The sequence below is a fragment of the Microcaecilia unicolor genome, chromosome 8 (genome assembly GCF_901765095.1).
Source record: "Microcaecilia unicolor chromosome 8, aMicUni1.1, whole genome shotgun sequence".
In the NCBI taxonomy this organism is placed as follows: Eukaryota; Metazoa; Chordata; class Amphibia; order Gymnophiona; family Siphonopidae; genus Microcaecilia; species Microcaecilia unicolor.
In genome coordinates, this window is record NC_044038.1 from 11,975,634 (window position 1) to 12,002,264 (window position 26,631).

Consider the following 26,631-nt stretch of genomic DNA (forward strand, 5'->3'; position numbering starts at 1 on the left):
GTATTCGTGCCACAGAGGTATTTAAACATCCCTATCATATCTCTCTCCCTCCTTTCTTCCAAAGTATACATATTGAGATCTTGAAGTCTGTCCCCATATACTTTATGGTGAAGACCACAAACCATTTTAGTAGCCATCCTTTGGACTGACTCCATCCTGTTTATCTTTGTGAAGGTGCGGTCTCCAGAATTGTACACACTACTATAAATGGGGTCTCAATAGAGGTACCATTACCTACTTTTTCCTGCTTGGCCATTCCTCTCCCACCCTTCTGGCTTTCGCCGTTACTTTTTCTACATGTTTAGCTACCTTAAGATTATCACATATGATCTGACCCAAGTCCCATTCGGTTTTCTTTCGCAGACGTTCTTCGCCCTTATACTGTACTGTTCCATTGGGGTTTTTTTACAGATCAAATGAAGGACCCAGAATTTTGTAGCATTAAATATTAACTGCCAAATTCTAGACCATTCTTCAAGCTAGATCCTTCCTCGTGCTATCTATACCATCGGGAATGTCTGCCCTATTACAAATTTTAGTATCATCCGTAATGAGGTAAACTTTCAGACAGCCCTTCAACAAATATCGCTCACAAAAATGTTAAGAGCCAGACCGAGGACCAATCCCTGCAGCACATCACGGGTAACGTCTTTCTCCTTGGAGTGAATTCTGTTTATGACCTCCCTCTGTTGCCTTCTGCTCAACCAATTTCTAACCCAGTAGTCACTTTAGGGCCCATACCAAGGGCTCTCAGATTATTTAGGTCTCCAATCCGGCTACTAGCCAGGCTTGATGCTACTTAGCTTTTAGTATCTGATGGGTTTGGGGTTTGCCTGGCAGTGTTGCTGGAAATAATGGACGGTATCATTAATACCTAGTTTTATATTAACATATCAAGGACAAGAAGTTCATGTAATAAAATGATATTTGAGAACAATAGTATCTGATTGTAAGTTGCCTTGATCTCAGATTTGAAAATAAGAGCAATTTAAATCTTAAAATCCTAAATCCATAAAGTCCTGACACAACACAATGTGCCAGACTGAGTTAGACCAAAGGTCCATCAAGCCCAGCATCCTGTTTCCAACAGTGGCCAATCCAGGATACAAGTACCTGACAAGATCCCAGAACAGTACAATATTTTTTATGCTGCTTATCCTAGAAATAAGCAGTGGATTTTCCCCAGGTCTATCTTAATAATGGCTTATCGACTTTTCTTTTAGGAAGCTATCCAAACCTTTTTTTAAACCCCACTAAGCTAACTGCTTTTACTACATTCTCTGGCAACAAATTCCGGAGTTTAATTACACGTTGAGTGAAGAAATATTTTCTCTGATTTGTTTTAAATTTACTACAACCTCCTGTCACATCCTATATAATAAAACGCACCTCCAACATTCTGAAGCTGACTGCATGGCTGAGGCATTCCTGCTCTCTGTATCTATCTCCTGAATTGACATCACGTACTTCCGGGTTCGTCACAAGCAGAAGTGACCAACCACACAAGGTTTCTCTGCTTCAGAATGTTGGAGGTGCATTCTATTAAATAGGATTGGTCAGTTCCTTGAAGCACAGCCAGAGCTGAGCGTCCTGCACAGTAACGCTCAGACACCAGAGAGGGGGGGGGGGGGGGGGCTGACACCAGAGAGGGGGGGGGGGGAGTGGTATCTCTGTCACACACACACACTCTCTCTCTCGCAGTCAATGTCTTACTGTCTCTCACACACTCTGTCTCACACTGTATCACATTCACTCTCTATGTGCTACACAGTCACTCACACAGTCTCTTGGTCTCATACACTCAGTCTCACAGAGAGTCTGTCTCACACACACTCTCTCTCTCTCGCACACACTGTATCTGTGTGAAACACACACTCTCTCTCTCTCTCACACTGTGTCTCACATACGCACTTGCACACACTCTCATTCTCACACACACACTCTCTCTTTCACAGACACACTTGCACCCAGACTCACTCTCTCTAACACACACACACTCGCACATTCACTCTCTCTCTCGCACACACAGTCACTCTCACACACACACTCTCTCAAACATACACACTCCGAGGAAAACCTTGCTAGCGCTCGTTTCATTTGTGTCAGAAACTGGCCTTTTTTACTAGTGTGCTATAAAAAGAGAACTTTAAGTACCTGGTTAAAGAGGGCTTTACACTCTTCTGGCCTGTTCTTCCCCTTACCACAGTATTGCCCAACCTTTTTAAGCCTAAAGCATGTCTACATTTTCAGAGATGTTGTGCATCACACTCAAGACTCGATGAAGCAGGTAGCATAGGAGAGGACTCGTATGGCTAAAAGAAAAGTTAGGGAAGTATTCCAAATGTTGGAAGGACTTGGAAGCGGCTTAGAAGGTAAAGATGAGGTGCTACAGGCAGTGCGTTTGTGCTGCACAAAGCAAGGCCCGGATGTCGTCAAGTCCTACATCACGTTAGCAACCAGTGAGTGTGTACTTCATAACAAATAATTTGATTGGCTTAGACAGATCTTATCAATTTTTCACCGTGTGCTTTGAACCTGGCCAAAAACGCAGAATCTGTTTTGAAAATAAGTTGCATTGGTCTGCAAACCAGGCAGCTTCAGAGTGATCAAGCTTTTGTATTGTTACTGCTCATTCATTGTCTAGTATTCTGTGTTATAAAGGAGGAGGTTGTCAGGAGCACAAGTAGTACAGGCAGATGACAAGGGATTGTTTTCATCAAAGGTAGAAATGAAATTAATACAGTTTCAGTAGCATGTGAGGGAGGGAGTGGTACCATGTGTCCCTAGGACTCCCTCACTGAGATTGCAGTTTAGCCACCTTACAGTAGGTGGCACTAAACCTGCTGTGTCGGAGGCTGAATCATAGGGGTGGGGCTTAGGCTGGGAGGTGGTTAAATGCCCTGGAGCAGAGAGGTCCCGAGGCAAGAGGCAGGACAGTATCGGTCCGAGATTTCAGTTGTGCTTAACTTTGCCACTGTATAGACTAAATTGATAGGTAATATAATAAGAGAGCAGGGTTTACCAACCTCTAAGCATATGAAACCTTATTTGGTCTTCATTTTATGCCAGTGACACAAGAGCAGCAGCGATCCAGGGAAAGAAAGGTAGGCGAGCGTTCATCTGAACAGGTGTTTTTTTTTTTTTTTTTTGCATTTGCACTGGAGAATTAATTGTCCATGCTGGAATCAAAGCACCTGCTTCAAGCCTCATTGATTTGGTTTAGAAACCTGTGTGACCCCCTCTGATGAAGATTTGTCCAAAACTTGGTTGGGTCCTGTTTTCCAGTCAAATCTTGTTTGGATGAACTCTTTCCTGCTCTTCTTTCCCTGGATCGCTACTGCCGTTGTGTCATTTGCTTCTGTTCTGCAGTGGGCTGTCTTCTGCTCGTTTTCAGCTTTGTTTTATGCCATCTATTGGGAATGGGCATTTTACGTAAGGAGCCAGGAGTAGGAACTTGTACTAGCCAAATGTTGGAAAAGATTAAATAAATAGCAGCAGATAAAGATCATAAGGTCCATTCAGTCTGGCTAATCTCATTTCTGGAGCAGTGCTGTAGATGCCAGTTGATCTCCAACTTGTCCATCACCTCTTTGCAACCAGGGATCTTTAGTGCATGTCCTGTGCTTTTATTAATCTCTTCTACCTCCTTGGGGAGGCTATTCCATACATTTACCAACCTTTCCATGAAGTATTTCTCCATTGACAAGCAGGGTTGAATCGGAGTGACGTTGTTCAAAAGTCACTGGGATGAAACTGCTCTCTCAGAGGTTCGAATTTAGTGTAAACTTTTGAGGATATGCTACCCTACCTATATTCAGTGGTCTCAGTCCATCTGGAGTGGAGGAGTAGCCTAGTGGCTACTGCAGCGGACTTTGATCCTGGGAAACTGGGTTTGATTCCCACTTGCAGCTGCTTGTGTCTCTGGGCAAGTCACTTAACCCTCCATTGCCCCAGGTACAAAATAAGTATCTGTATATAATATGTAAATTGCTTTGATTGTAACCACAGAAAGACAGTATATCAAGTCCCATCCCCTTTCCATCTCAGTTTCGTGTGATCCACTCTGCCGAAGGGACATGAAGCAAAGCCCTCCTGATTCTAGTTGTATTTCCTCTTTTGCTTTAGAAAAATGTAATTATGTATTTCATTTTTGCTACATTCCTTTGTCCCTCAGTCATTGCAGGACCATGTTATAGAAAGCCATGCTTCAGGCCTTACTTGACCTGCAGAAGAAAGCTAGCAAAGTATGACATCTGCTAAAACCGGGGCATTTGTCTGGGCTTTGAACATTATCAGGAGGAATGCAAGAAATGCAGATACATGTCCCCATGAGCCCGAAAGAATGTCATTTGGTTTCAAGAACATTAATAAGCCAGAGAAAAGCAGAAGTTTTGAATCTTTAGTACATGGGTAAAAGACAGTTGTAAAGCACCATCATCTCGGCACAGATGATTATAATCATAGCTTTACTTTGAAGCACAGGAAACTGGAAGCTCCTTCTGTGCCATCTACTGTGCTTAAGAACGTAAGTCACAATTCCAGCACAGTCTGGTACAAGCCAGTCTCCGTTCAGTTTTGACAAATATCTTCAAAGACCTCCTTTATAGGAGCACTTATGGGTATGGACCAAGCAAATGCTTTTCCGTTGCAAGACAGAATTATCTTTTGCAGTCTGTCAATACAGAAGGTTCTATGCTCCGCATAATTCACAGCCAGAACCTACTTAGACATGCTAGGCTGTATGGCCTCTACAGTGCACATGGTACATCTTGGTTGCCTTAGAAAGAGAGCCAAAATGGGAGCTCAAGTTTCAGACACAGCAGCCTTTGCAATAAAAAAAAAAAACTCATCTGTGTGTCTCACAGCTAACCATGTTGTAGCAGAAGTCTACTGAAACTAGACTTCCCTTCTCAGAGGACTTCCCTTTGTACCTCAGGAGCATCATGGTCTACTTAACAGATGTTTCCAATCTCTGGGCCTTTGATCAGAACACTGCATTCAGGTAGTCTGCTCAAAGGCCCAGAGACTGCTCCATATCGGTTTGTAATTAAGACCAATATTTTATTCCCTATGAGTATTGATCCATCTTCTCTGGGATCAATCAGTTCTAATCTAAATGAGCGATCAAGTGGCAGTATTTCATGTCAAGAAACAAGGAGGTAAGGGATACCTTCAACCAAGCTGAGAAGCAACACAGATTTGAGACCAAGCCACTTATATACCAGCAAATCAGAATCAATTGACAGTCAAAACTCAGCAGAGTGCTTCAGCCTTAGAAGTGATCCCTAGATTCTCAAACTATTGCAAATATATTCCACACCTAGGGCATTCCTTGAATGGATTCGTTTTGGTAGCAGTAAAAATGCAATACACTCATTTTTTACCATTCAGTACACCTGTCTCTGTCAATTGTAGTGCAGGATTCCCCTTCTTTATGCTCATCCCCATCCCTATAATTGCCAAGACCCAAATGTAAAGCAGCCAAATAAGTGATTCTTGTAGCCCTGTACTGTACTGGCCTTAACAGACCTGGCTTCCTCTTCTCAAAACATAGTGCCCCAGAAAAAAAAAGGTGAACAATCTCCAAAAGGATTAATGTTGCTCCTAACTTTGACAGTAAACCTAAGCCAGGGTATCTAGAGTATGATATCGGACCTTCAGATATTACTGCTAACATCTACTATAATACAACTCACCCTCAACGTTCTGAGGACACTGACGTCAGTGAAGCCAAGCCCTGACTTCCTTCAAAAAGGTTCGAAGGTTCGTGGTGGTGAAGCCACCAAAATCGCTCCGGGCCCCGCCCTCGAGGGTGGAGCAATGGCAGAACAACGAATGGGTTGGCAGGGAGGGAGGCGGAGGGTGGGACATCGCTCCGGGCCCCGCCCTCGCGTCAAACGTCATGACGTTGGGGGCAGAGCAATGGCAGAACAACGAAGGGGTTGGCCAGGGAGGGAGGGAGGGGGTGTTGGCGACGAAAACCTTGCTAGCGCCCGTTTCATTTGCTCTGAAACGGGCCTCTTTTACTAGTGATCCATAATACTTGTATCATGCCAAAGAGCTTCCTTCTGTAGTTCATAAGATGTCATGGGCACCCAGCATGATGTGGCAGAAATATACAGAAACACTTCACATTTTCTTGGTCTCTGACTGCATTTCTTGGTACTTGAGGATCTGCACTTTCCACATGGTATGCAGAATGCTGACGTCACTTATCAATGCCATTCTTGTGTTTTCTCCTTTTACCAATATGATTGGTTTTCTTGAATTGAGCTTATCAGTTGGACTGGGATGTCCCAACTGATCACAACCTCTTCATTCTCCATAATTCTCAGGGTTGTGATCCCAGTGCTTTTGTGATACAGTTCTGTTATAGTGTTCATAAAGTTTCTATTGTCACCTTATTGTGTTTTTCTGAATAGAATTTTTTTCCAATCAGAACTTTGTGGCCAGCTATGAGATGTTATTGGGGGGCTCATTTTGAAAACAGAAAAACATCTCAAAAATGGCATAAAGAGGCATTTAGACAAATCACGATTTTCAAAACGTACATTTTTCTTCAATTCATGCAAATCACAAGTGGGAGTGTGTTGGTGGCAGGATTTGGGCATTCCCAAAACTTTTTCTGCCATAATGGAACAAAACCAAAATATCCAGGACTAAAATTTAGACGTTTTGGTCAACACCTGTTTCAATCACAACTAAGTCTCAAAAAGGTGCCTTAAATGACCAGATGACAAGTGGAGAGATTAAGGCATAACTCCCTCTTACTCCCCCCATGGTCACTGACTCCCTTCCACCCCCACTCCCAAAGATGTGAAAGAAACCGTACATACCAGCCTCTATGACAGGTTCAGATTTTATGGCCAGTCCTATTAGAGCAGCAAGCAGGTCACCGGAGTAGCCTAGTGGTCGGTGCAGTGCACTGTAGAGAAGGGGACGCAGGCCCATATCCCACTGACTAGTACCATTGTGGTGGAAAGGTTGAGCCCTCCAAAACCCACCAAAAACCTACGGTACCTACATAGAGGTAACACCTGCAGGTATAAGGGCTATTGTAGTGGTGTACAGTTTGGGTACGCTAGGTTTTTGGTTGGTTTTGGAGGGCACCCCATACAGTATAAGGGGGTAAGGGTGAGATGTGTACTGGGGACCCCTAGTGTGCTCCACTGCTGTATTGGGATGCATATGGGGTCAGTCTACTAAGAATGCTGCCCCCCCCCCCCCCAAATATGTCCCAATGGCTTATTTTTGTGTGTTTTTTCCCTTGACCATTTTCTTTTTTAAGAAAATGATCCTAAAAGATAAATGCATTGAGCACAAAAACTAAATGGCCGTTTTAGAAACAAAAAGCTGGAAGTTTTTCTGATTTGAAAATGGCCGTATTTGCTACTGGATTTTCGGACAAGTTTCCCAAAATGTCCAAAATCGGATTTAGACGTCATATAAAAAATGCCCCTCTTGATATACTGCTTAAGCTGACAAGTTTTCAGCTTTTCCTTATGGAATCTATACGTCATTTTACCTGCGTTCTCTATGCTTGCTATGAACTATTTTGTCCATAATCCATTGCTCTGGGCTGCTGCTGTTGACATCTCACCCTTAGGTTTAACGGTGCACCTCCTTTACCATTCAGTCTTTTAAATCCAAGCTGTTTATTACACATCATAACATCTGGAAGGCAGCAGGCCTGTGTGAATAGGGTTCTGTTTGGCTTGCTTTCCATCTTTGGCACCTAAGCCCTCTCAGTAGTCTGGCAGTGCGCTTTCTTTGTCTGTCGAAATCCCCTAGGGGCTTCAAGACTTTGGCTTTGAATTTGATGACAAAGGGAAACTGAAAAATAGTGTCTTTGTTATTAATAATGGCGTTAATCGTTTGGTTTTGTACAGTATCTTTCATCTAAACATGTATGCAGCAGCCAGACACCTTCCAAGTACATGACCTAGTAGTACATTTTTGGCAACCAGGTTGCATGAGAAGTTCCATAAAAGAACGGAATAGTGCTGATAGTATCAAGCACAGCTGAATAAATTTAAGCACATAGGCCTAGATGCACTAAACGTTTTTCATCGTTAAATGAGCCCTCAAGGAAGAATTTCCTATCCTTTCCATGCACTAAAGCCTATTTTCCGACGACAGTAGCAGCTAACGAAAACTGAATGCAGATGAGCAATTCTTCTACAAATCCCACTGAAATGACACGCACTAACCTTTTCCGATTCGTTTAACGCAGGAGAACACCGTGAAATCTAACGAGAGTCTGTACCTCTCGTTAGGGCTGTCTGTCTGCTAGAAGTTAACAAAATCTGGGGGGGGGGGGGCAAAAACGCGTCAGGGGCGTCCTTTATTGACGCCCCAGGTCGCCGCTGCTCCCCTCTCCCTCAGCACCAAAAAAGAAAAAAAAAAAAAAAAGGATCTGGAGGGGGCAAAGGCACTCGTCATGAGCGTCCTGTATGGACGCCTTGCCCCCCCCCTCCCCCCCCCCCCCCCCCCCGCACGAAAAATATCCAATTTTAGCAGCCCCGGGCCAGCCCTCCTCCCTTCCTGTATTTACCTACGTCAGAGGAGGGCGGGCCCAGGAAGAAAGAAGGGACGTCTGAGGAGGCCTTCTGACTCGCCGATCAGCTGTTCTTGCCTGTGCAGCAGAGGTGAGAGGCGCTGCACGGGCCGGTAAGGCAAAGGGGGGGGGGTCGTTGGACGGGGGGAGCGGCAGCCACGACCAAAGGGGGGACGGTGGGGGTGGGGCACGGGACCGGAGCATGGCAGGAGGCGGAGCTAGTGTGGGAGAATACAGGAAGGGAGGAGGGCTGGCCCGGGGCTGCTAAAATTGGAGATTTTTCGTGCGGGGGGGGGGGGGGGGGGAAGTGGGGAGCAGCGGGGGGGGGGGGGGTAAGACGTCCATACAGGACGCTCATGACGAGTGCCTTTGCCCCCTCCCGAAACACACGTGTTTGTGGGGGTTTTTTTTTTTTGTTTTGACAGCTGGGCCTTTGTGGCATGCGCAGAGCAGCCAGCATAACGCTTGGGCTGCTCTGCGCATGCTTTAGGCGCTGATTAACGACGGGTTTAACGATTCTGTGATACATCCTACTTTGCAATACCGATCCGAACATTTCTGGAGTGTTTTTGTAGTGCATGCCTCGTTTTTTAAAAATCGTTAAGCACTTTTACGATTCTTATTTTTTAACGTTTGGTTGATGCATCTGGGCCATAGTCATAAAAGGCCCTATTCCCATCGTGGGTACAGTGGGTCGGTGAAGGAAGAGATTTGAAATGTAGCCCAGACGTTTTGCTACCAGTTTACGTCTCTACTACACCATTAAAAACTGAATTGGCTCCTTACTACGTTTCATTATAAACAATAATAAATGTTCTCATACTGTTTTGTGAGGTTTTGTTTTGTTTTTTTCCTGGGTCAATGTTCTTAATGTTTTGCCAGCAAACATTTATTTTTATTTTTTTTTTGCTTGTTTTTTAAATTTCCAGTATATACTGTATACAGTGTTCTTAGATCCCTGATTTTGGGTCCCAGAATGGTTCTGTTTCATATCCAGGTCCTGACTTTATTTTGGGGATAGACTATTCCAGAACCTTTCTTGACATAAAATTGAAGTATGCACAATTATCAAAACTGTATTCATTGCAAAGAGAAAAGAGAACTATGCCATTCAAGTCTGTAGATTTCCCCCTCTGATCGGTTTTATGTCAGCCGTTGAGCATACAAGGCCCCGTTTCCTTCAGTATACACCCACTGAGACACCAAACATCATATAACCTATGAGCAAACTATAAACTTGGGTTTATAGACCTGCCAGTGACTCCTTGATGCCTTCCATCTGTATGTAATGGGTTCAGACAGATATGCTGAGTTTTGTGTACAAACATAATGATGTTATATGGTGAAAATAGTTCCTATGCACTCCTTCTGTTAGCGAGTAAGAAACCAGATTCTAGCAAAGCTGTGCTGAGACTTTGCTGAGTACGATGGATGAATGGGGTCTAGAGAGACATCTTCATAAAGAACTTATCAGGTAATAGGATTGGGTGTGTAAATTGCATCTATTGGTATGATTTTATATTTATAGTTTGATATGTTTTACGATTTGGTTTGTATTTTTTTCAACATTGGAAATGACGGTAGTTGAAGACTTGTATGGTTCATCCAGTCTGCCCAACAAGGCACTCCTTGCAGGTCACACCTCTCTATGCCCTATCTGAAGAGCGAAGGTCATTTAAGTTTGCTTTGATTCCACGCTCTTCTATATAGGGATCCTCTGTTTGTTTATCCCATGCATTTTTTAATTTGGTTAACTGTTTTTGTTCCCACCACCTCCCCCAGAGGCATTTTATACCGTTTTGGATGACCTTGGAAGACTGGGAAGGTGTTTAAAAAGCTATAGATAAGTACACAAAGACTGTTTTCTAAAGACTCATGCCGTAATTTGGCTGATTACTGTGTGATTACAGAAGAATCTGTAGCCAAACAGCTGACTTTCTCTTGAGTTACATGATAATCCAAGAGGATTTAACACAATCTCATTAATTACTGAAGCAAGACCATTATTATATAAGGGCCATCGAGCTATAATTATGCAGTTTGATTTGACATTGATCTGGTAGATCACTCTTTGTTATCAATGCTCAGTGATTCTGGAATTACGGGAAACATACGCAATTGGTCTAATGGTTCTTCTATTGAACGGGATCTATAGAGTGAAGATGTTCTGTCAGAACGTTGGAGTGTTAAGTGCTATAGGGGTTGCCATTGTCACCGGCTTCATTTAATTTACTAGTAAAAAAGGCCCGTTTCGTACAGAAATGAAACGGGCGCTAACAAAGTTTTCCTCGGAGTGTGTATGTTTGAGAGAGTGAGTGTGTGAGAGAGAGTGAATGTGCGCGCGTGTGTGTGTGTGTGTGTGTGACAGAGGGAGAGTGAGACTGGGTGCGAGTGTGTGTGTGAGAATGAGAGTATGTGCCAGGGTCTTCCCCCCCCCACCGGTCTGTCTCCCAGTTGCAGTTGCAGGGGGGATTCCCCCCTCCCTCCCAGTTCCAGGGGGGTTCCCCCGTCCCTTTTTCCCAGTTGCAGGGTCCCCCCTCCCAGTTGCAGGGTCTGTCTGTGTCCCCTCTCCTTTTGTCCTCAATTTAAAAACGACAACGTGAAGCAGCAGCTCCTAGGTTTGCTTGTTTGTGAGTGTATAGCAATGACGGCTGCGTGGGGGAGTTGAAACAGAGATTAACCAATGGGCTTCCTTCCTTACCGTACACTTGCTTGGGTCACTTCCACTCCTGTGTATTAAACGTCCTGAAGCATGTCATAGGTTTGCTTCTTTTGTTTTCAGTGAATGGGATGACAGCTGCGCTGGAGTCGTAGCCAGTGCTGTTTCCTCCCCCCCTCCCCCCGCTTCAGAGTCGCCAGTGGTCCTCGACCCCGAGCCCTCACCCGCCTCCTGCACATTGGACACTCGCCGCAGCCATTTGCTCGCCGTGTTGCCGCCCTCCCTCTTCGTCCTGTGCGAGATTGTGAACCTGGCCTCTCTCCTGCTTTCGGCTACTGATTGGCTCCTTGAATGTGCTCCGCCCTCAACGTCATTACGTTTGACGCGAGGGCGTGGCCCACATCTGCTGCTACAGAGCTTCGAACAAACGAACTGGCTTCATTGACGTCAGTGGTCAATGGAACGTTGAGAGTGCTTTTTATGTCCAGATGGGGCGTGGCCTAGGGCGCAGATGGGCGTGGCTGAGTGCGGGAGTCCGAATAGCCTAGGTCAGGAGCCACAGTTGGAGAGAGGTGAGCTTCAGAACGTCTGAGGGGGATTCAGAATGTCTGAGGGGGATTTTATTTATATAGATTAGGTGTTTTGGTAGAGGTCTGGTTGAATTAAGGATCAAATTTTGCAGCTATAAAAATTATATCGCTCTGCTTTATCCCATTAACTTTCCCTACACCAGATAAATATAGAAATGTTTTAATACAGTTGAAGATTGTTCAGTTTTACAAAATGAGAAGAAACCCAAAAAGAAAACCAAACCTGTGGCTGGGGAATTTGCAAATAGTACAATTAGACATGGGTGGAATTCCCCTTTCATTTGACACAACTTTAAGGGTACTTGGAGTGGTTTTAGTCTCCCTTTTAAAAATGGATCAACAGGTTAATGCTTTGACTTGAAGAATATTTTGCAGGATTAGTCATTTTTTGTTTAGTATTGAATTGATCTATTTTATTTGTTACGTCACTTAGGGGCTTTTTTACTAAGCGCAGTTAGGACTAGATTCTGTATATGAGCTCCGGCTTGGGTGTAATTTATAGAATAGCGCTGGGAGCTGTGCCCGACTATTAGGTGCAAGGATTTACAGCAACTGAAACCTGGTGTAAATCCTCAGGTCTAAATTAGGCGCGGATCAGATGTATTCTGTAACTGCCTGTAAATTCTTGGAACACCCATGCCCCTCCCATGGCCACGCCTCCTTTTCACATCCACCCACTAGAATTTACGTGCACATCTTTATAGAATACGCCTAACAAGATGTGCATATAAATTCTAAATGTCATCAATTAGCATCTATAATTATTAGCACCCAGTTATCAGCTCTTATTCAATTAAATTACTTGCTGAAATTGGGCGAATTCAATTTCCCATATGCAATTTTGAGCGCCATATATAGAATCCTTGGGTGTGTGCGCAGTAATTATTAAAAAAAATTTTTGGAGTGGTATGTCAGGTGCTGATGTCACTGACGCACTAACTGAATTCATAATAAGAGCATAAGCGTTGCCATACTGGGGCAGACTGATGGTCCATCAAGCCCAGCATCCTGTTTCCGACAGTGGCCAATCCAAGTCACAAGTACGTGACAAGATTCCAAAAAGGTACAATACATTTTATGCTGCTTATCCTGGAAATAAGCAGTGGATTTTCCCATCTTAATAATGGCTTATGGACTTTTAGGAAATAATCCATACCTTTTTCAAACCCTGCTAAGTTAAGTAGTTTTACCACATTCTCTGGCAACGAATTCCAGAGTTTAATTACATGTTGAGTGAGGAAATATTTTTTTCTGATTTGTTTTACATTTACTATTTTGTAGCTTCATTGTGTGCTCCCTAGTCCTAGTATTTTTGGAAAGAGTAAACAAGTGATTCACGTCTACCTGTTCTAGTCCACTCATTATTTTATAGAACTCTATTATATTGCCCCCTCAGCCGCCTTTTCTCCAAGGTGAAGAGCCCTAGCCGCATTAGCCTTTCCTCCCCTATGAGGAAAGGCTAATGCGGCTAGGGCTCTTCACCTTGGAGAAGATATAGTGGAATTAGAAAAGGTACAGAGGAAGGCGACAACAATGATAGAGGGGATGGGACGACTTCCCTATATCATTGTTGTCGCCTTCCTCTGTACCTTTTCTAATTCCACTATATCTTTTTTGAGATGTGGTGACCAGAATTGAACACAATATTCGAGGTACGGTCGCACCATGGAGCGATACAAAGGCATTATGACATCTTCATTTTTGTTTTCCATTCCTTTCCTAATAAAACCTAACATTCTCTTTGTTTTCTTAGCCACTGCTGCACACCGAGCAGAGGGTTTCAATGTATCACCAACAATGACATCTAGATCCTTTTCCCGGTTGGTGACTCCTAAGTGAACCTTGCATCACATAGCTATAGTTTGGTTCCTCTTTCCCACAAACATATATTTTCTCTTGCTTATATTAAACGTCATCTGCCATTTGGATTTTATTTATTTATTTATTGCATTTGTATCCCACATTTTCCCACCTTTTTGCGGGCTCAGTGTGGCTTACAATATGATATAAATGATGGAAATACAGTTTGTTACAACTTGGTTATAGGTTACATTGTGCAGAGTTATGCGAGACAATCGAAGTAACATTAAGGAATATAACAATGGAACACAAACATTGAAACATTGGAAGGAGACAATGGGAAGCTTAAAGGGCCATATTAAGGCATGAATGGAACACAAACATTGAAATATTGGAAGGAGACAATGGTATGCCCAGTCTCCCAGTCTTGTAACATCCTGTTGTAGTTTTTCACAGGCCTCTTGCGATTTAACAACTTTGAATAACTTTGTCAGCAAATGTAATTACCTCACTAGTTACTCCCATCTCTAGATCATTTATAAACTAGTAAAAAAGCCCCGTTTCTGATGCAAATGAAACGGGGGGCTAGCAATGTTTTCTTCTGTGTGCATGTGGGAGTGTGGGTGTCCCTGCCCTCTGCCCTCTCTCCCCTCCCCCCTCTGAGTCCTTCAGTAAAAAAGCCCTGTTTCTGATGCAAATGAAATGGGGGCTAGCAATGTTTTCTTCTGTGTGCATGTGGGAGTGTGTGTGTCCCTGCCCTCTGGCCTCTCTCCCCTCCCCCCTCTGAGTCCTTCACTGTTACAGAGCCAGCCATTTGATTTCCTGCTCTGCTGTTTTCCTTCACTGACTGTTTGTGTTACAGAGAGGGCGGGGCAGACACTCATGGGGAAACCGGATAGCTCTCCCCCTTCACACTTCCGTCTGGAGGCTTCATAGAACGTTGGTGTTGCCTTTTATATAGAGAGATATGTTAAAAAGCAGCAGTCCCCGCACAGACTCCTGGGAACCCCACTATCTACCCTTCTCCATTGAGAATACTGACCATTTAACCCCACTTTTTCTATCTTTCAACCAGTTTTTAATCCACAGTAGGACACTACCTCCTATCCCATTACTCTCCAATTTCCTCTGGAGTCTTTCATGAGGTACTTTGTCAAATGCCTTTTGAAAATCCAGATACACAGTTTCGACTGTCTCACCTTTATCCACATGTTTGTTCACCCCTTTGAAGAAAATGTAGTAGATTGGTGAGGCAAGACTTCCCTTCACTAAATAATGAAGAAGCCTTTAGTGCCTCCTAAACCGAAGGCAGTGCTCTCGCATCAATATTTTTTTTAATGGCCACTTACATTCAACAAATGGGGGAAAAAAGCCCTTTTTGACGGTCATGCTAAAAATGGGCTTAGCACGTGGTGAAGTCCCAGGAAGCCCATTTCTTAGCGCAGCTTAATAAAAGAACTATTTAGACTGTTGTAAGAATTCATTTGTGGGATGCTCTCAAATTATACATTAGGTTGCGGACACGTCAGAATACGGCAGCTAGGTTAATATGCTGTACGAGTACCATATTTTTCGGACTATAAGACGCACTGGACCATAAGACGCACCTAGGTTTTAGAGGAGGGAAATAGGAAAATTTTTTTTTCCTTTTTCCCACCTCTAAAACCTAGGTGCTCCGGTGCGTCTTGTCCGAATCCCTCCCTCCGAGTTCGGGATCGCCCTTCCCCCCGGCCCTGTCACCACTTCTCCCTACTCACGTCACGCGATCTTCCCTGGTGGTCTAGTGACGTCGGGGCAGGAAAGAGCCCCCTCTTTCCTGCCCAGCGTGCTGCTCTCCGTCCTCCTGTATGCTGCCTGACGGTCTCGGCGAGATTCAAAATGGCCGCCGAGAATTGAAGTCTCGGCGGCCATTTTGAATCTCGCCGAGACCGTCAGGCTGCATACAGGAGGACGGAGAGCAGCGCGCTGGGCAGGAAAGAGGGGGCTCTTTCCTGCCCCGACATCACTAGACCACCAGGGAAGATCGCGTGAGTAGGGAGAAGTGGTGACAGGGCCGGGGGGGAGGGCGATCCCGAACTCGGCGGGCAGGCAGGTGATCCCGAACTCGGAGGGAGGGAAATCTCTACCTTCGGACTATAAGACGCACCCCCCATTTTCCTCCCAAATTTTGGGGGAAAAAGTGCGTCTTATAGTCCGAAAAATACGGTATATATGAGAGCTACCAACTCTTAGAAAAGAAACATTGCATTGACTTCCAGTTGAATCTCTATTCATGTTTAAAGTTTTGTTTGATCTTTAAAGGGCCTATTTGAGTCACATTATAACATTTCCAGCTTGATCCAGAAATTTAGGACAAAAAGGGCAAATAATGCTACATTTTTTAGGTGTTAAAAAGAGGATATGACACAAGAAAATATCAGCATAGTGATTTGCATATTCAGCTTTAGTAAGGAATGAGTTGCCATTTTTAATATAAGATTTCAATTTCATTATATGGTGTTTTGTAGAACATTTAAAATGTATATTTTTAGGAAGTTTGAGCATAGTTAAATTTAACTATACAAATGATTAAGGGCCTCTTTTACCAAACTGCACTAGTGATTCCCGCACATACTAAAGTGAATGGTCTTCGTCGGCATTCCCGCACCAGGAATCAGCAAGGTTTGGTAAAAGAGGCCCTATTTATTTTAAAAAATGTATAGACCGTACCATCACGGAGAGAGTGGTGGATACTTGGAATGCCCTCCCGCGGGAGGTGGTGGAGATGAAAACGGTAACGGAATTCAAACATGTGTGGGATAAACATAAAGGAATCCTGTTCGTTAGAAATGGATCCCCAGAAGCTTAGCTGAGACTGGGTGGCAGAGCCAGTGGGGGGAGGCGGGGCTGGTGTTTGGGAGGCGGGGCTAGTGCTGGGCAAGACTTCTACGGTCTGTGCCCTGAAAATGGCAGATACAAATCAAGGTCAGGTATACACATAAAGTAGCACATATGAGTTTATCTTGTTGGGCAGACTGGATGGACCGTGCAGGTCTTTCTCTGCCATCACCTACTATGTTACTATCCTACAATTCTGGGCGGTTTCCAAAGAAAAAATTAACATATGTAATAAAAATGCTACAAAACCAGTAACAGAACAGACATTTACCTACCAACATTTATCATAAAAACACAATTTAAAATTCTTCAAGATTCATAAACAACTGAAAGCAGAACAGAGCAAATTTTGCACAGGGCTTCAGGCAATGCATTCCATAAAACTGCCCAAAATATAAAAGATCAAAAAGCATCCAGCCTAACATGCTGAAATGAAGGAACATCAAGTAATTATCACCTGATCTCGCAGATCGCACAAGCTTATCAATTTTCAGTGCACTTATTTTATTTGGATGTCAAAAACAAGGAACCATTGTCATTCAAAACTTTGTGAATGTAGGTCAAAATTTAAACCTGATTCTCCATACTTATAGGTAGCCAATGCAACTTTAAGGTAGGAGTGAGGTGAAGCATTTTGGCAAATTTGCAAAGCGTGTAACTTATAGGCAGGTAGACCTAGATAAAGAGCATTTCAGTAGTCCCATAAAGGCCTGATAAGTCTGAATCACAGTTCTAAATTCAGAAGATGATAGATGATCCTTTATTCTACGGATTAACCGAAGTTTGAAGAAAACCTTTTGAATTGTGTTTAACTCCTCAGTCATTGATAATGAAGAGTCAACCCACGCTATTAGATATCTCAAACAGTTAACAGGAATCTTTAAATCGTCTAATTCAAAGATCTCGGGAATCTGTGAGGGAACTTTACTAGAAAGAAACAAAATTTGTGATTTGGATAGCTTTAATTTAAACCTATTTGCAGTTAACCATACCCTTATAGATTGAAGGCATACCCTCAAAAATTGAAAATCTTTTGTCAACTGTAGTAGTAATGGGACATACATAGTAACATAGTAGATGACGAAAGATAACGACCTGTATTGTACGTCTTAGAAATTGCTAGTTGAAACTTTGTGTAATCCACATCAAACCAAATTGGTAACTTGTAGAACATAAACTACCTAATCTCTGGCCACAGCAGTTGGGTCACCTGAACACATGAGTAAAAAGACAAGTCTTCAGCTTTTCTGAAGGACCCAACATTTAAAAGGACTTAGCCAGGTGGTGGTATCTGCTGTTTCATAAGTTCCACTAACTGGGACCGTGCGTGCCCTTTCAGCAGTGTTATCCGGACAATGCTGCTGAAAAGTTCTACAAAACTATCTGGATAGCACCGGTGTGGTCCAGGAGTGAAACTGGGCTTTATCTGGAGGTCTTTATTACCCTTTATATTTCAACATTTTTATTGATGACAAAGATAACTACATCCAATATCTGGCATAAACGTTAATGCCACTAGCAAACTTTCAAAATAGAAATACAATGATAAAGTCCAGCATCAATTTTTTTTGACAGTTTCTCCCATCCCCCTTAACCCTCCCTCTTTCCCCTCTACTTGTCATTTTCGACCGTTTCTATTGATGACATCTCCAAAAGTACCAATCCACCTAAACATAACATTCTCAAAATAATTATACAAAACTCAGTGGAACATCACTTCAACCATGCAACATTGCGTACAGCCATCCCATTTTGAAATACAACATTTATCCCTCCCTCCCCCCAGACCCTATCCTATATTTACTTTTTATGTTTTAACTATTGTTATGAATGAAGATGCATTATTTGCAATTCTTTGTTATACAATAAAAGTCTGATAACAGATAATTCTATCTTAACCCATATACCGTATTTTTCGGACTATAAGACGCACTTTTTTCCCCCAAAATTTGGGAGAAAAATGGGGGGTGCGTCTTATAGTCCGAAGGTAGCGTTTTTGGACCTCCGTTGTGTACTTACAGGATTCCATGTTCCCTGGTGGTCTAGTGACGTCGGGGCAGGAAAGAGCCCCCTCTTTCCTGCCCATCGCGCTGCTCTCCGTGCTTCTCAATGCTTTCTGACGGTCTCGGCGAGATTCAAAATGGCCGCCGAGATCGGCGGCCATTTTGAATATCGCCGAGACCATCAGAAAGCATTGAGAAGCACGGAGAGCAGCGCGATGGGCAGGAAAGAGGGGGCTCTTTCCTGCCTCGACGTCACTAGACCACCAGGGAACATGGAATCCTGTAAGTACACAACGGAGGTCCAAAACCCGGACAAGACGCACCGGAGCACCTAGGTTTTAGAGGAGGGAAAGAGGAAAATTTTTTTTTTCCTATTTCCCTCCTCTAAAACCTAGGTGCGTCTTATGGTCCGGTGCGTCTTATAGTCCGAAAAATACGGTACTTCCATATTAAACTCCAATAATTGTGTCTCGTGATTGCTCTATATTTTATTACCTCATTTAAGCTCCAACGGTCTTTATTACCCTTTAAAGAATTTTCGACATGCTTTCAGAGCTTGGTTGTTCCAAAAGTAGCTTTGTTAATTATAATTTTGAATTTTAATTACATCCGATTGGTTTGAATGGTTCCACAAAATTAAAGCTTTTTAGAGTGGAAGCGTGGCCTAGTGGTTAGAGCACCGGTCTTGTAATCCAGAGGTGGCCAGTTCAAATCCCACTGCTGTTCCTTGTGATCTTGAGCAAGTCACTTAACCCTCCATTGCCTCAGGTACAAACTTAGATTGTGAGCCCTCCTGGGACAGAGAAATATCCTGTGTACCTGACTGTAACTCACCTTGAGCTACTACTGAAAAAGGTGTGAGCAAACTCTAAATAAATATATGGAATGTTGCTACTATTGAAGATTCTAGATGGAATGTTAGCACTTTTTGAGATTCTGGAATGTTGCTACTATTTGAGATTCTAGATGGAATGTTGCTAGTGGAGGAGTGGCCTAGTGGTTAGAGCACTGGTCTTGCAGTCCAGAGGTGGCCAGTTCCAGTCCCACTGCTGCTCCTTGTGATCTTGGGCAAGTCACTTAACCCTCCATTGCCTCAGGTACAAACTTAGATTGTGAGCCCTCCTGGGACAGAGAAATATCCAGAGTACCTGAATGTAACTCACCTTGAGCTACTACTGAAAAAGGTGTGAGCAAAATCTAAATAAATAAATGAATGACTAAGTTGGTTGTTTTAGATTGAAATATGCCTTGAACCATATTGGTAAAGTAGACTAAATATATCAATATTAAACTGAATTTAATTAAGAGTTGTAACTGGAATTGTCTTCATTTATCTTTCATGTAAATTTTCTCACGCAGTTGGATTAGATTCTAGGCACGTTGTCTCAATATGAATCATTTATCTTGTCAGGAAACTTGCCGGAAATGTCAGGGACCATGGAAGGAACACCTAGACCTTACCTGTGAGCAAGTGGCCGAGAAGAATGATATCAAATACAGAACAAGCATGTAAGTAAACCTGGCTTGCTTCTTTATTTTATATATGTATTTATCTATTTATTTCATCAAACCCAATAATACCGCTAAGGGCCTTCACATTGGCATTAAAGCAGTTTACACAATACTAAGGAAAGGGAAGCACTGGAATCAGTAAATTTACTCTATTCTAGTTTACTTGCACTTTACAACTATTTTGGTTGGAAAGATACAGCTTACTCACAGTTAAAATATATATATATATATATATATATATATATATATATATATATATATATATATATAAATCAGAGTTCATATATTTTCTTTGTGTGGTACCAGACTGTCCTCCACTCTCAATTTAAGAGAAGCATCATTTCGCTCGTAAAGGCTTCATTGTACTTGCGACTGTAGAAGTGACCGCAGAGGTGGATTACTGCAAGATGTTCAGCCACTTCAAGTTTCCTTGCTATAAATATCAAACTACGTCATCTTGACTTATTAGCCATATTTTATTGCATGAATATTTCTTCAGCCTGGGCAGAGAACTCTGAGATCCCACATAGAGAAGCAGAGAAAAAAAAAGGGAGTGGGAAATGAACCACGGACTCCAGAGGTAACAAGGACATTCGAGATGCTTGAGAAGATTTATTGATCAAAGACCAGACACAGTACCGTGTTTCGGCCTGTGGCCTACCTCAGGGGTCTTATCCCAATGAATGGATATCAGTGTCTTCAATATAAAATATGTCCAGTCACAAATATAACGGAGTAGTCTTTAAAAAGACATTGGTAGCATTGTTGCGGGTCTATCAATAGAAAGGAGGGAATGCCTGATCAAAACGTTTTTATATTGATGACATTGATACTACTACTAATTAGCATTTCTATAGCGCTACAAGGCGTACGCAGCGCTGCACAAACATAGAAGAAAGACAGTCCCTGCTCAAAGAGCTTACAATCTAATAGACAAAAAATAAATAAAGTAATCAAATCAATTAATGTGAACGGGAAGGAGGAGAGGAGGGTAGGTGGAGGCGAGTGGTTACAAGTGGTTACGAGTCAAAAGCAATGTTAAAGAGGTGAGCTTTCAGTCTAGATTTAAAGGTGGCCAAGGATGGGGCAAGACGTAGGGGCTCAGGAAGTTTATTCCAGGCGTAGGGTGCAGCGAGACAGAAGGCGCAAAGTCTACTACTATTGGAGATTCTAGATGGAATGTTGCTACTACTACTACTACTATTTAGCATTTCTATAGCGCTACAAGGCGTACGCAGCGCTGCACAAACATAGAAGAAAGACAGTCCCTGCTCAAAGAGCTTACAATCTAATAGACAAAAAATAAAGTAAGCAAATCAAATCAATTAATGTGTACAGGAAGGAGGAGGGTAGGGTAGGTGGAGGCGAGTGGTTACGAGTCAAAACCAATGTTAAAGAGGTGAGCTTTCAGTCTAGATTTAAAGGTGGCCATGGATGGGGCAAGACGTAGGGGCTTTATTGGGATAAGATCCCTGAGGCAGGCCAGCAGCCGAAACACGGTACTGTTTCAGGTCTTTGATCAATAAATCTTCTTAAGTATCCAGATTGTCCTTGTTATCTCTGGAGTCTGTGGTTCATTTCCCAGTTGTCCCCCTCTTGTTTTTTTTCTATGAATATTTCTTCCTCATTCTGCCTTATTGCCCCCCCCCCCCCCCCTTCTTTGTGTCATCCCCAAATGTCTGATTTTGGATGTTTCATATTTTCTTGAAAAAATAAAGTTGACTGTCCAGACAGCCTTGATTTAATGAGAAAAAGTCAATTCTTTTAAATTATGACTCAAGATTCTCAACACGCAATGAGAAGAAGGTGGATGCTGAAAGTGTACCTCTCTGCTAAACCACAGTAATCCAATTTTAGACTCTCAAGAGAAGTAACATTCTTTTTTGTTTGTTCGTTTGTCTTGTGCGTAACTAAATTTAAACCGTTGATTTCATCTTTCACATCAGTCCATCTGGTTTTAACCTGTTTCTGATGCCTCATTGGCCAAGAAGAATCAATTTCTAGCACTGCAGATGTGTTTGCACATGGTGAAGAAACAATAGCACTTCCTGTTCTCCAAAGGGAAAGGAAGGCCCAGAACTGGCCATATCCTGCTATATAGAGGGGGAAGTAGTTCATCACCAGCACTGCATCCTATAATAGGTGTATATATAAATTCAGACACCTGGCCAAGTTCTCATAGATGGATGGAAAGAATGGTTTGATACAGTGCAGTGTTTTGTAAATCACTTTCCTCTTTTGGAAACATCTGTAGAGTAAAAAGCATTGTGAAAAAAAGTCCCTGAATGAGCAGTATTGTGGGATAATAACTGTAAATGATTGTGCTGAATTCTGCTCTCTCACAACGGGTCAGAAAGGAAGGTCTCCTGATTAAAGTGTATCTGTTTTGGGGTGGGTTTATTTGCTTGATTTTAAGAGAAGTTCCAAGAGAAGAGAACATTTCTCTGGTAAGTGAACACTATTTTGCTTTGTGCTTTGGGGAAGACAAAGCAATAGTGGAGAGATTAAATCAATTCTTTGCTTCGGTCTTCACCGAGGAAGATTTGGGTGGGATACCAGTGCCGGAAATGGAATTCGAAGCTGACGAGTCGGAGAAACTTAATGAATTCTCTGTAAACCTGGAGGATGTAATGGGGCAGTTCTACAAACTGAAGAGTAGCAAATCTCCTGGACCGGATGGTATTCATCCCAGAGTACTGATAGAACTGAAAAATGAGCTAGTGGAGCTATTGTTAGTAATATGTAATTTATCCTTAAAATCGAGCGCAGTACCGGAAGATTGGAAGGTGGCCAATGTAACATGGATTTTTGAAAAAGGTTCCAGAGGAGATCCGGGAAATTATAGACCGATGAGTCTACGTCGGTGCCAATCAAAATGGTACAGACTATTATTAAGAACAAAATTACAGAGCATATTCAAAAGCATGAATTAATGAGTCAAAGTCAACATGGATTTAGTGAAGGGAAATCTTGCCTCACCAATCTACTACATTTCTTTGAAGGGGTGAACAAACATGTGGATAAAGGGGAGCCGGTTGATATTGTGTATCTGGATTTTCAGAAGGCGTTTGACAAAGTACCTCATGAAAGACTCCAGAGGAAATTGGTGAGTCATGGGATAGGAGGTAGGGTTCTATTGTGGATTAAAAACTGGTTAAAAGATAGAAAACAGAGAGTAGGGTTAAATGGTCAGTATTCTCAATGGAGAAGGGTAGTTAGTGGGGTTCCCCAGGGGTCTGTGCTGGGGCCGCTGCTTTTTAACATATTTATAAATGACCTACAGATGGGAGTAACTAGTGAGGTAATTACATTTGCTGATGACACAAAGTTATTCAAAGTCGTTAAATCGCGGGAGGATTGTGAAAAATTACAAGAGGACCTTATGAGACTGGGCGTCTAAATGGCAGATGACGTTTAATGTGAGCAAGTACAAAGTGATGCATGTGGGAAAGAGGAACCCGATTTATACCTACGTCATGCAAGGTTCCACATTAGGAGTCATGGACCAAGAAGGGGATCTAGGTGTCGTCGTTGATGATACGTTGAAACCTTCTGCTCAGTGTGCTTCTGCGGCTAAGAAAGCAAATAGAATGTTAGGTATTATTAGGAAAGGAATGGAAAACAAAAATGAGGATGCTATAATGCCTTTGTATCGCTCCATGGTGTGACCGCACCTCGAATATTGTGTTCAATTTTGTCGCCGCATCTCAAAAAAGATATAGTGGAATTAGAAAAGGTGCAGAGAAGGGCGACAAAAATAATAAAGGGGATGGGACGACTTCCCTATGAGGAAAGGCTAAAGCGGCTAGGGCTCTTCAGCTTGGAGAAAAGGCGGCTGAGGGGAGATATGATAGAGGTCTATAAAATAATGAGTGGAGTTGAACGGGTAGATGTGAAGCGTCTGTTCACGCTTTCCAAAAATACTAGGACTCCTTCTCCTCCACTGTTAACTCCAGGCTTCGCTCCTTTTCTCTCACGGCACCTTATGCCTGGAATAGACTTCCTGGACCTATACGTCTAGCTCCATCTCTACCTGTTTTCAAATCTGTGCTGAAAACCCACCTTTTCACTGCTGCTTTTAGCTCCTAGCCACAATTGCCCTCCCCTTGTCCCTTCCTCCCTTCTCACCCATTACTTCCCTCACCCGTAACTGTCTTGTCTGTCTGTATTATTTAGATTGTAAGCTCTTTTGAGCAGGGACTGTCTCTTTGTATCAGGTGTTCAGCACTGCGTGTGTCTGGTAGCGCTATACAAATGCTAATAATAATGACTAGGGGGCATGCGATGAAGTAAATTTAAAACGAATCAGAGAAAATTTTTCTTCACTCAACATGTAATTAAACTCTGGAATTCGTTGCCAGAGAATGTGGTAAAGGCGGTTAGCTTATTGGAGTTTAAAAAAGGTTTGGACGGCTTCCTAAAGGAAAAGTCCATAGACCGTTATTAAATGGACTTGGGGAAAATCCACAATTTCTGGGATAAACAATATAAAATGTTTTGTACATTTTGGGGATTTCGCCAGATATTTGTGACCTGGATTGGCCACTGTTGGAAATAGGATGCTGGGCTCGATGGACCTTTGGTCTTTCCCAGTATGGCAATACTTATGTATTTATGTACTCTGTCCCAGGAGGGCTCACAATCTAAGTTTGTACCTGAGGCAATGGAGGGTTAAGCGACTTGCCCAAGATCACAAGGAGCAGCAATAGGATTTGAACCGGCCACCTCTGGATTGCAAGACCAGTGCTCTAACCATACACTATCAAAAAAACACACCGGAGACACATGTTTGGCACATATGCTGGTACTGTAATGGTTTGTTTGTGTATCTGGTACCTAAATATAGTGGCCTTTTATAGAATTAATCCCCTCTCCCCATGTGTCCATTCTCTGTGTGTTTGTATGTGTATTTTATCATCAGCAGTCTCGGATCCGTAGCATAAAGACATTATCTGTTTATAAGGCTAGTGACTATCACTTTAGCTTTCCTTTTTATTCTTCCCAACCCAAATTGGAAATGGGTTCACAACATCTGTCTGGGGGCAAAATAACTCTGAAAACTTTCAACAGAATGGGATGATACTTGCCATATGGGGGGGGGGGGGGGGGGACTGGTGAAAAGGCGCATGAGATTCAAAAATGAACCAGATTAGACTAGGGGTTCCAGAGTATTAAGCCCACACCCCAAAAATAAAATGGTCCAGTGCATTTTTGTGGGAGAAGCAGTTCCAGCTTTTGTAGCGTTGAAACTAAGTTAAAGTGAAACACAGCAGTGAGGGACTTCATCTCTCCCTGTTGTCTAACTATCCCCACCCCTCACAAACTACTCTCCCTGCAGCAGCCCCACATCCCCCTAACTGCTTCCCACCTCCAAAATTACCTTCACAGCTGCCACCCTCCAAACTGCCCCATCCCCCATAATTGCCCCACCCCCAAAAAATAACCCTGCACCTGCATTTCCACTCTGATTTTTACTACTACTACTACTTATCATTTCTATAGCTCTACTAGACGTACGCAGTGCAGTACACTGGCCATGAAGAGACGGTCCCTGCTCAACAGAGCTTACAATCTAATTAGGACAAACAGGACAAATAAGGGATAAGGACAAAGAGTAGCAAGATTCTGGAATCCCAAAGAGTAGCAAGATTCTGTACATAATCCCAAAGAGTAGCAAGATTCCAGAATCTCAAAGACTATTACTACTTATTTCTATAGTGCTACTAGACGTACACAGTAGAGACAGTCCCTGCTCGACAGAGCTTACAATCTAATTAGGACAGACAAACAGGACAAATAAGGGATAAGGAAATTACTAAGGTGGGCATGATCAAACTTGGGTACTGAACAAGTGAGTAAGAGTTAGACTTGTAGGATGCCAAATCCGCTCAGCTGCTGATTTGATTATATCATATGATCTAATTAGCAGTTGCCCCCACCCTCAAAAAAAACCTACCACTTGCTCACTCCCAAACCTACCCTCTCCCCTGACACAACACATACTCAGCACACATAAACACACAAGGATTGTAAGTAATTGCCTGTCATGGGATGCATTTTACTCATGCCCGTCTATATTTCTGTTTCTTTGTTATTAATTGCATTTGTGAAAACTGATGTGTCAGCATGTTGCCTTATGTACTGCCAAATAATATCTTGCCGTGGACAAGGTCAAATGAAGGCATTTGCAAATATGAGATGTCTGGCTTTTTCCAAGATTCAACAGATTTTTGCAGTAATGTGCAGAAGACGGAGGGATGGCTAATGTGTCTGTTCAGTTTTCTGAGTTTAAAACCTCTATCTGCAGTTGTCTAATTCTCCCCCCCCCCCCCCCCCCAAATTATGTGAGTGAACCTGCCTTTCTTGCTTCCAGTGTAACTAATAGAGAATGTAGCCAGGCATTGTGGGTGAAGCACTGAAAGGCAAGTTTAGTCAAAGGAGGTGCGTTATGGGAAGCCCTTGTGATTTACAAGTAAAGATTTTGCATATGGTGGGGAGGGGGGGCAGAAGAGAAAAGAAGCTTCTCTTAAAAAAAATTATAATAATAATTTAAATTACATTAAAAAAAACAAAAAAGCCTCAGCATGCTTCTATGGGAGATCCAGTTCCAGTGTCTGATTATGAATTCCCTCT

The 26,631-nt window shown here is 42.7% G+C and overlaps 1 protein-coding gene across 1 annotated transcript in view; it reads left to right on the forward strand.

Moving 5' to 3' along the window:
• Positions 1-26,631, forward strand: part of RNF216 (ring finger protein 216) — a 201,898-nt gene that overhangs the window by 143,102 nt on the left and 32,165 nt on the right. The window contains exon 14 of the mRNA XM_030211106.1: positions 19,898-19,995. Coding sequence (XP_030066966.1) covers positions 19,898-19,995 — 98 coding nt within the window. The remainder of the gene's footprint in view (positions 1-19,897; positions 19,996-26,631) is intronic.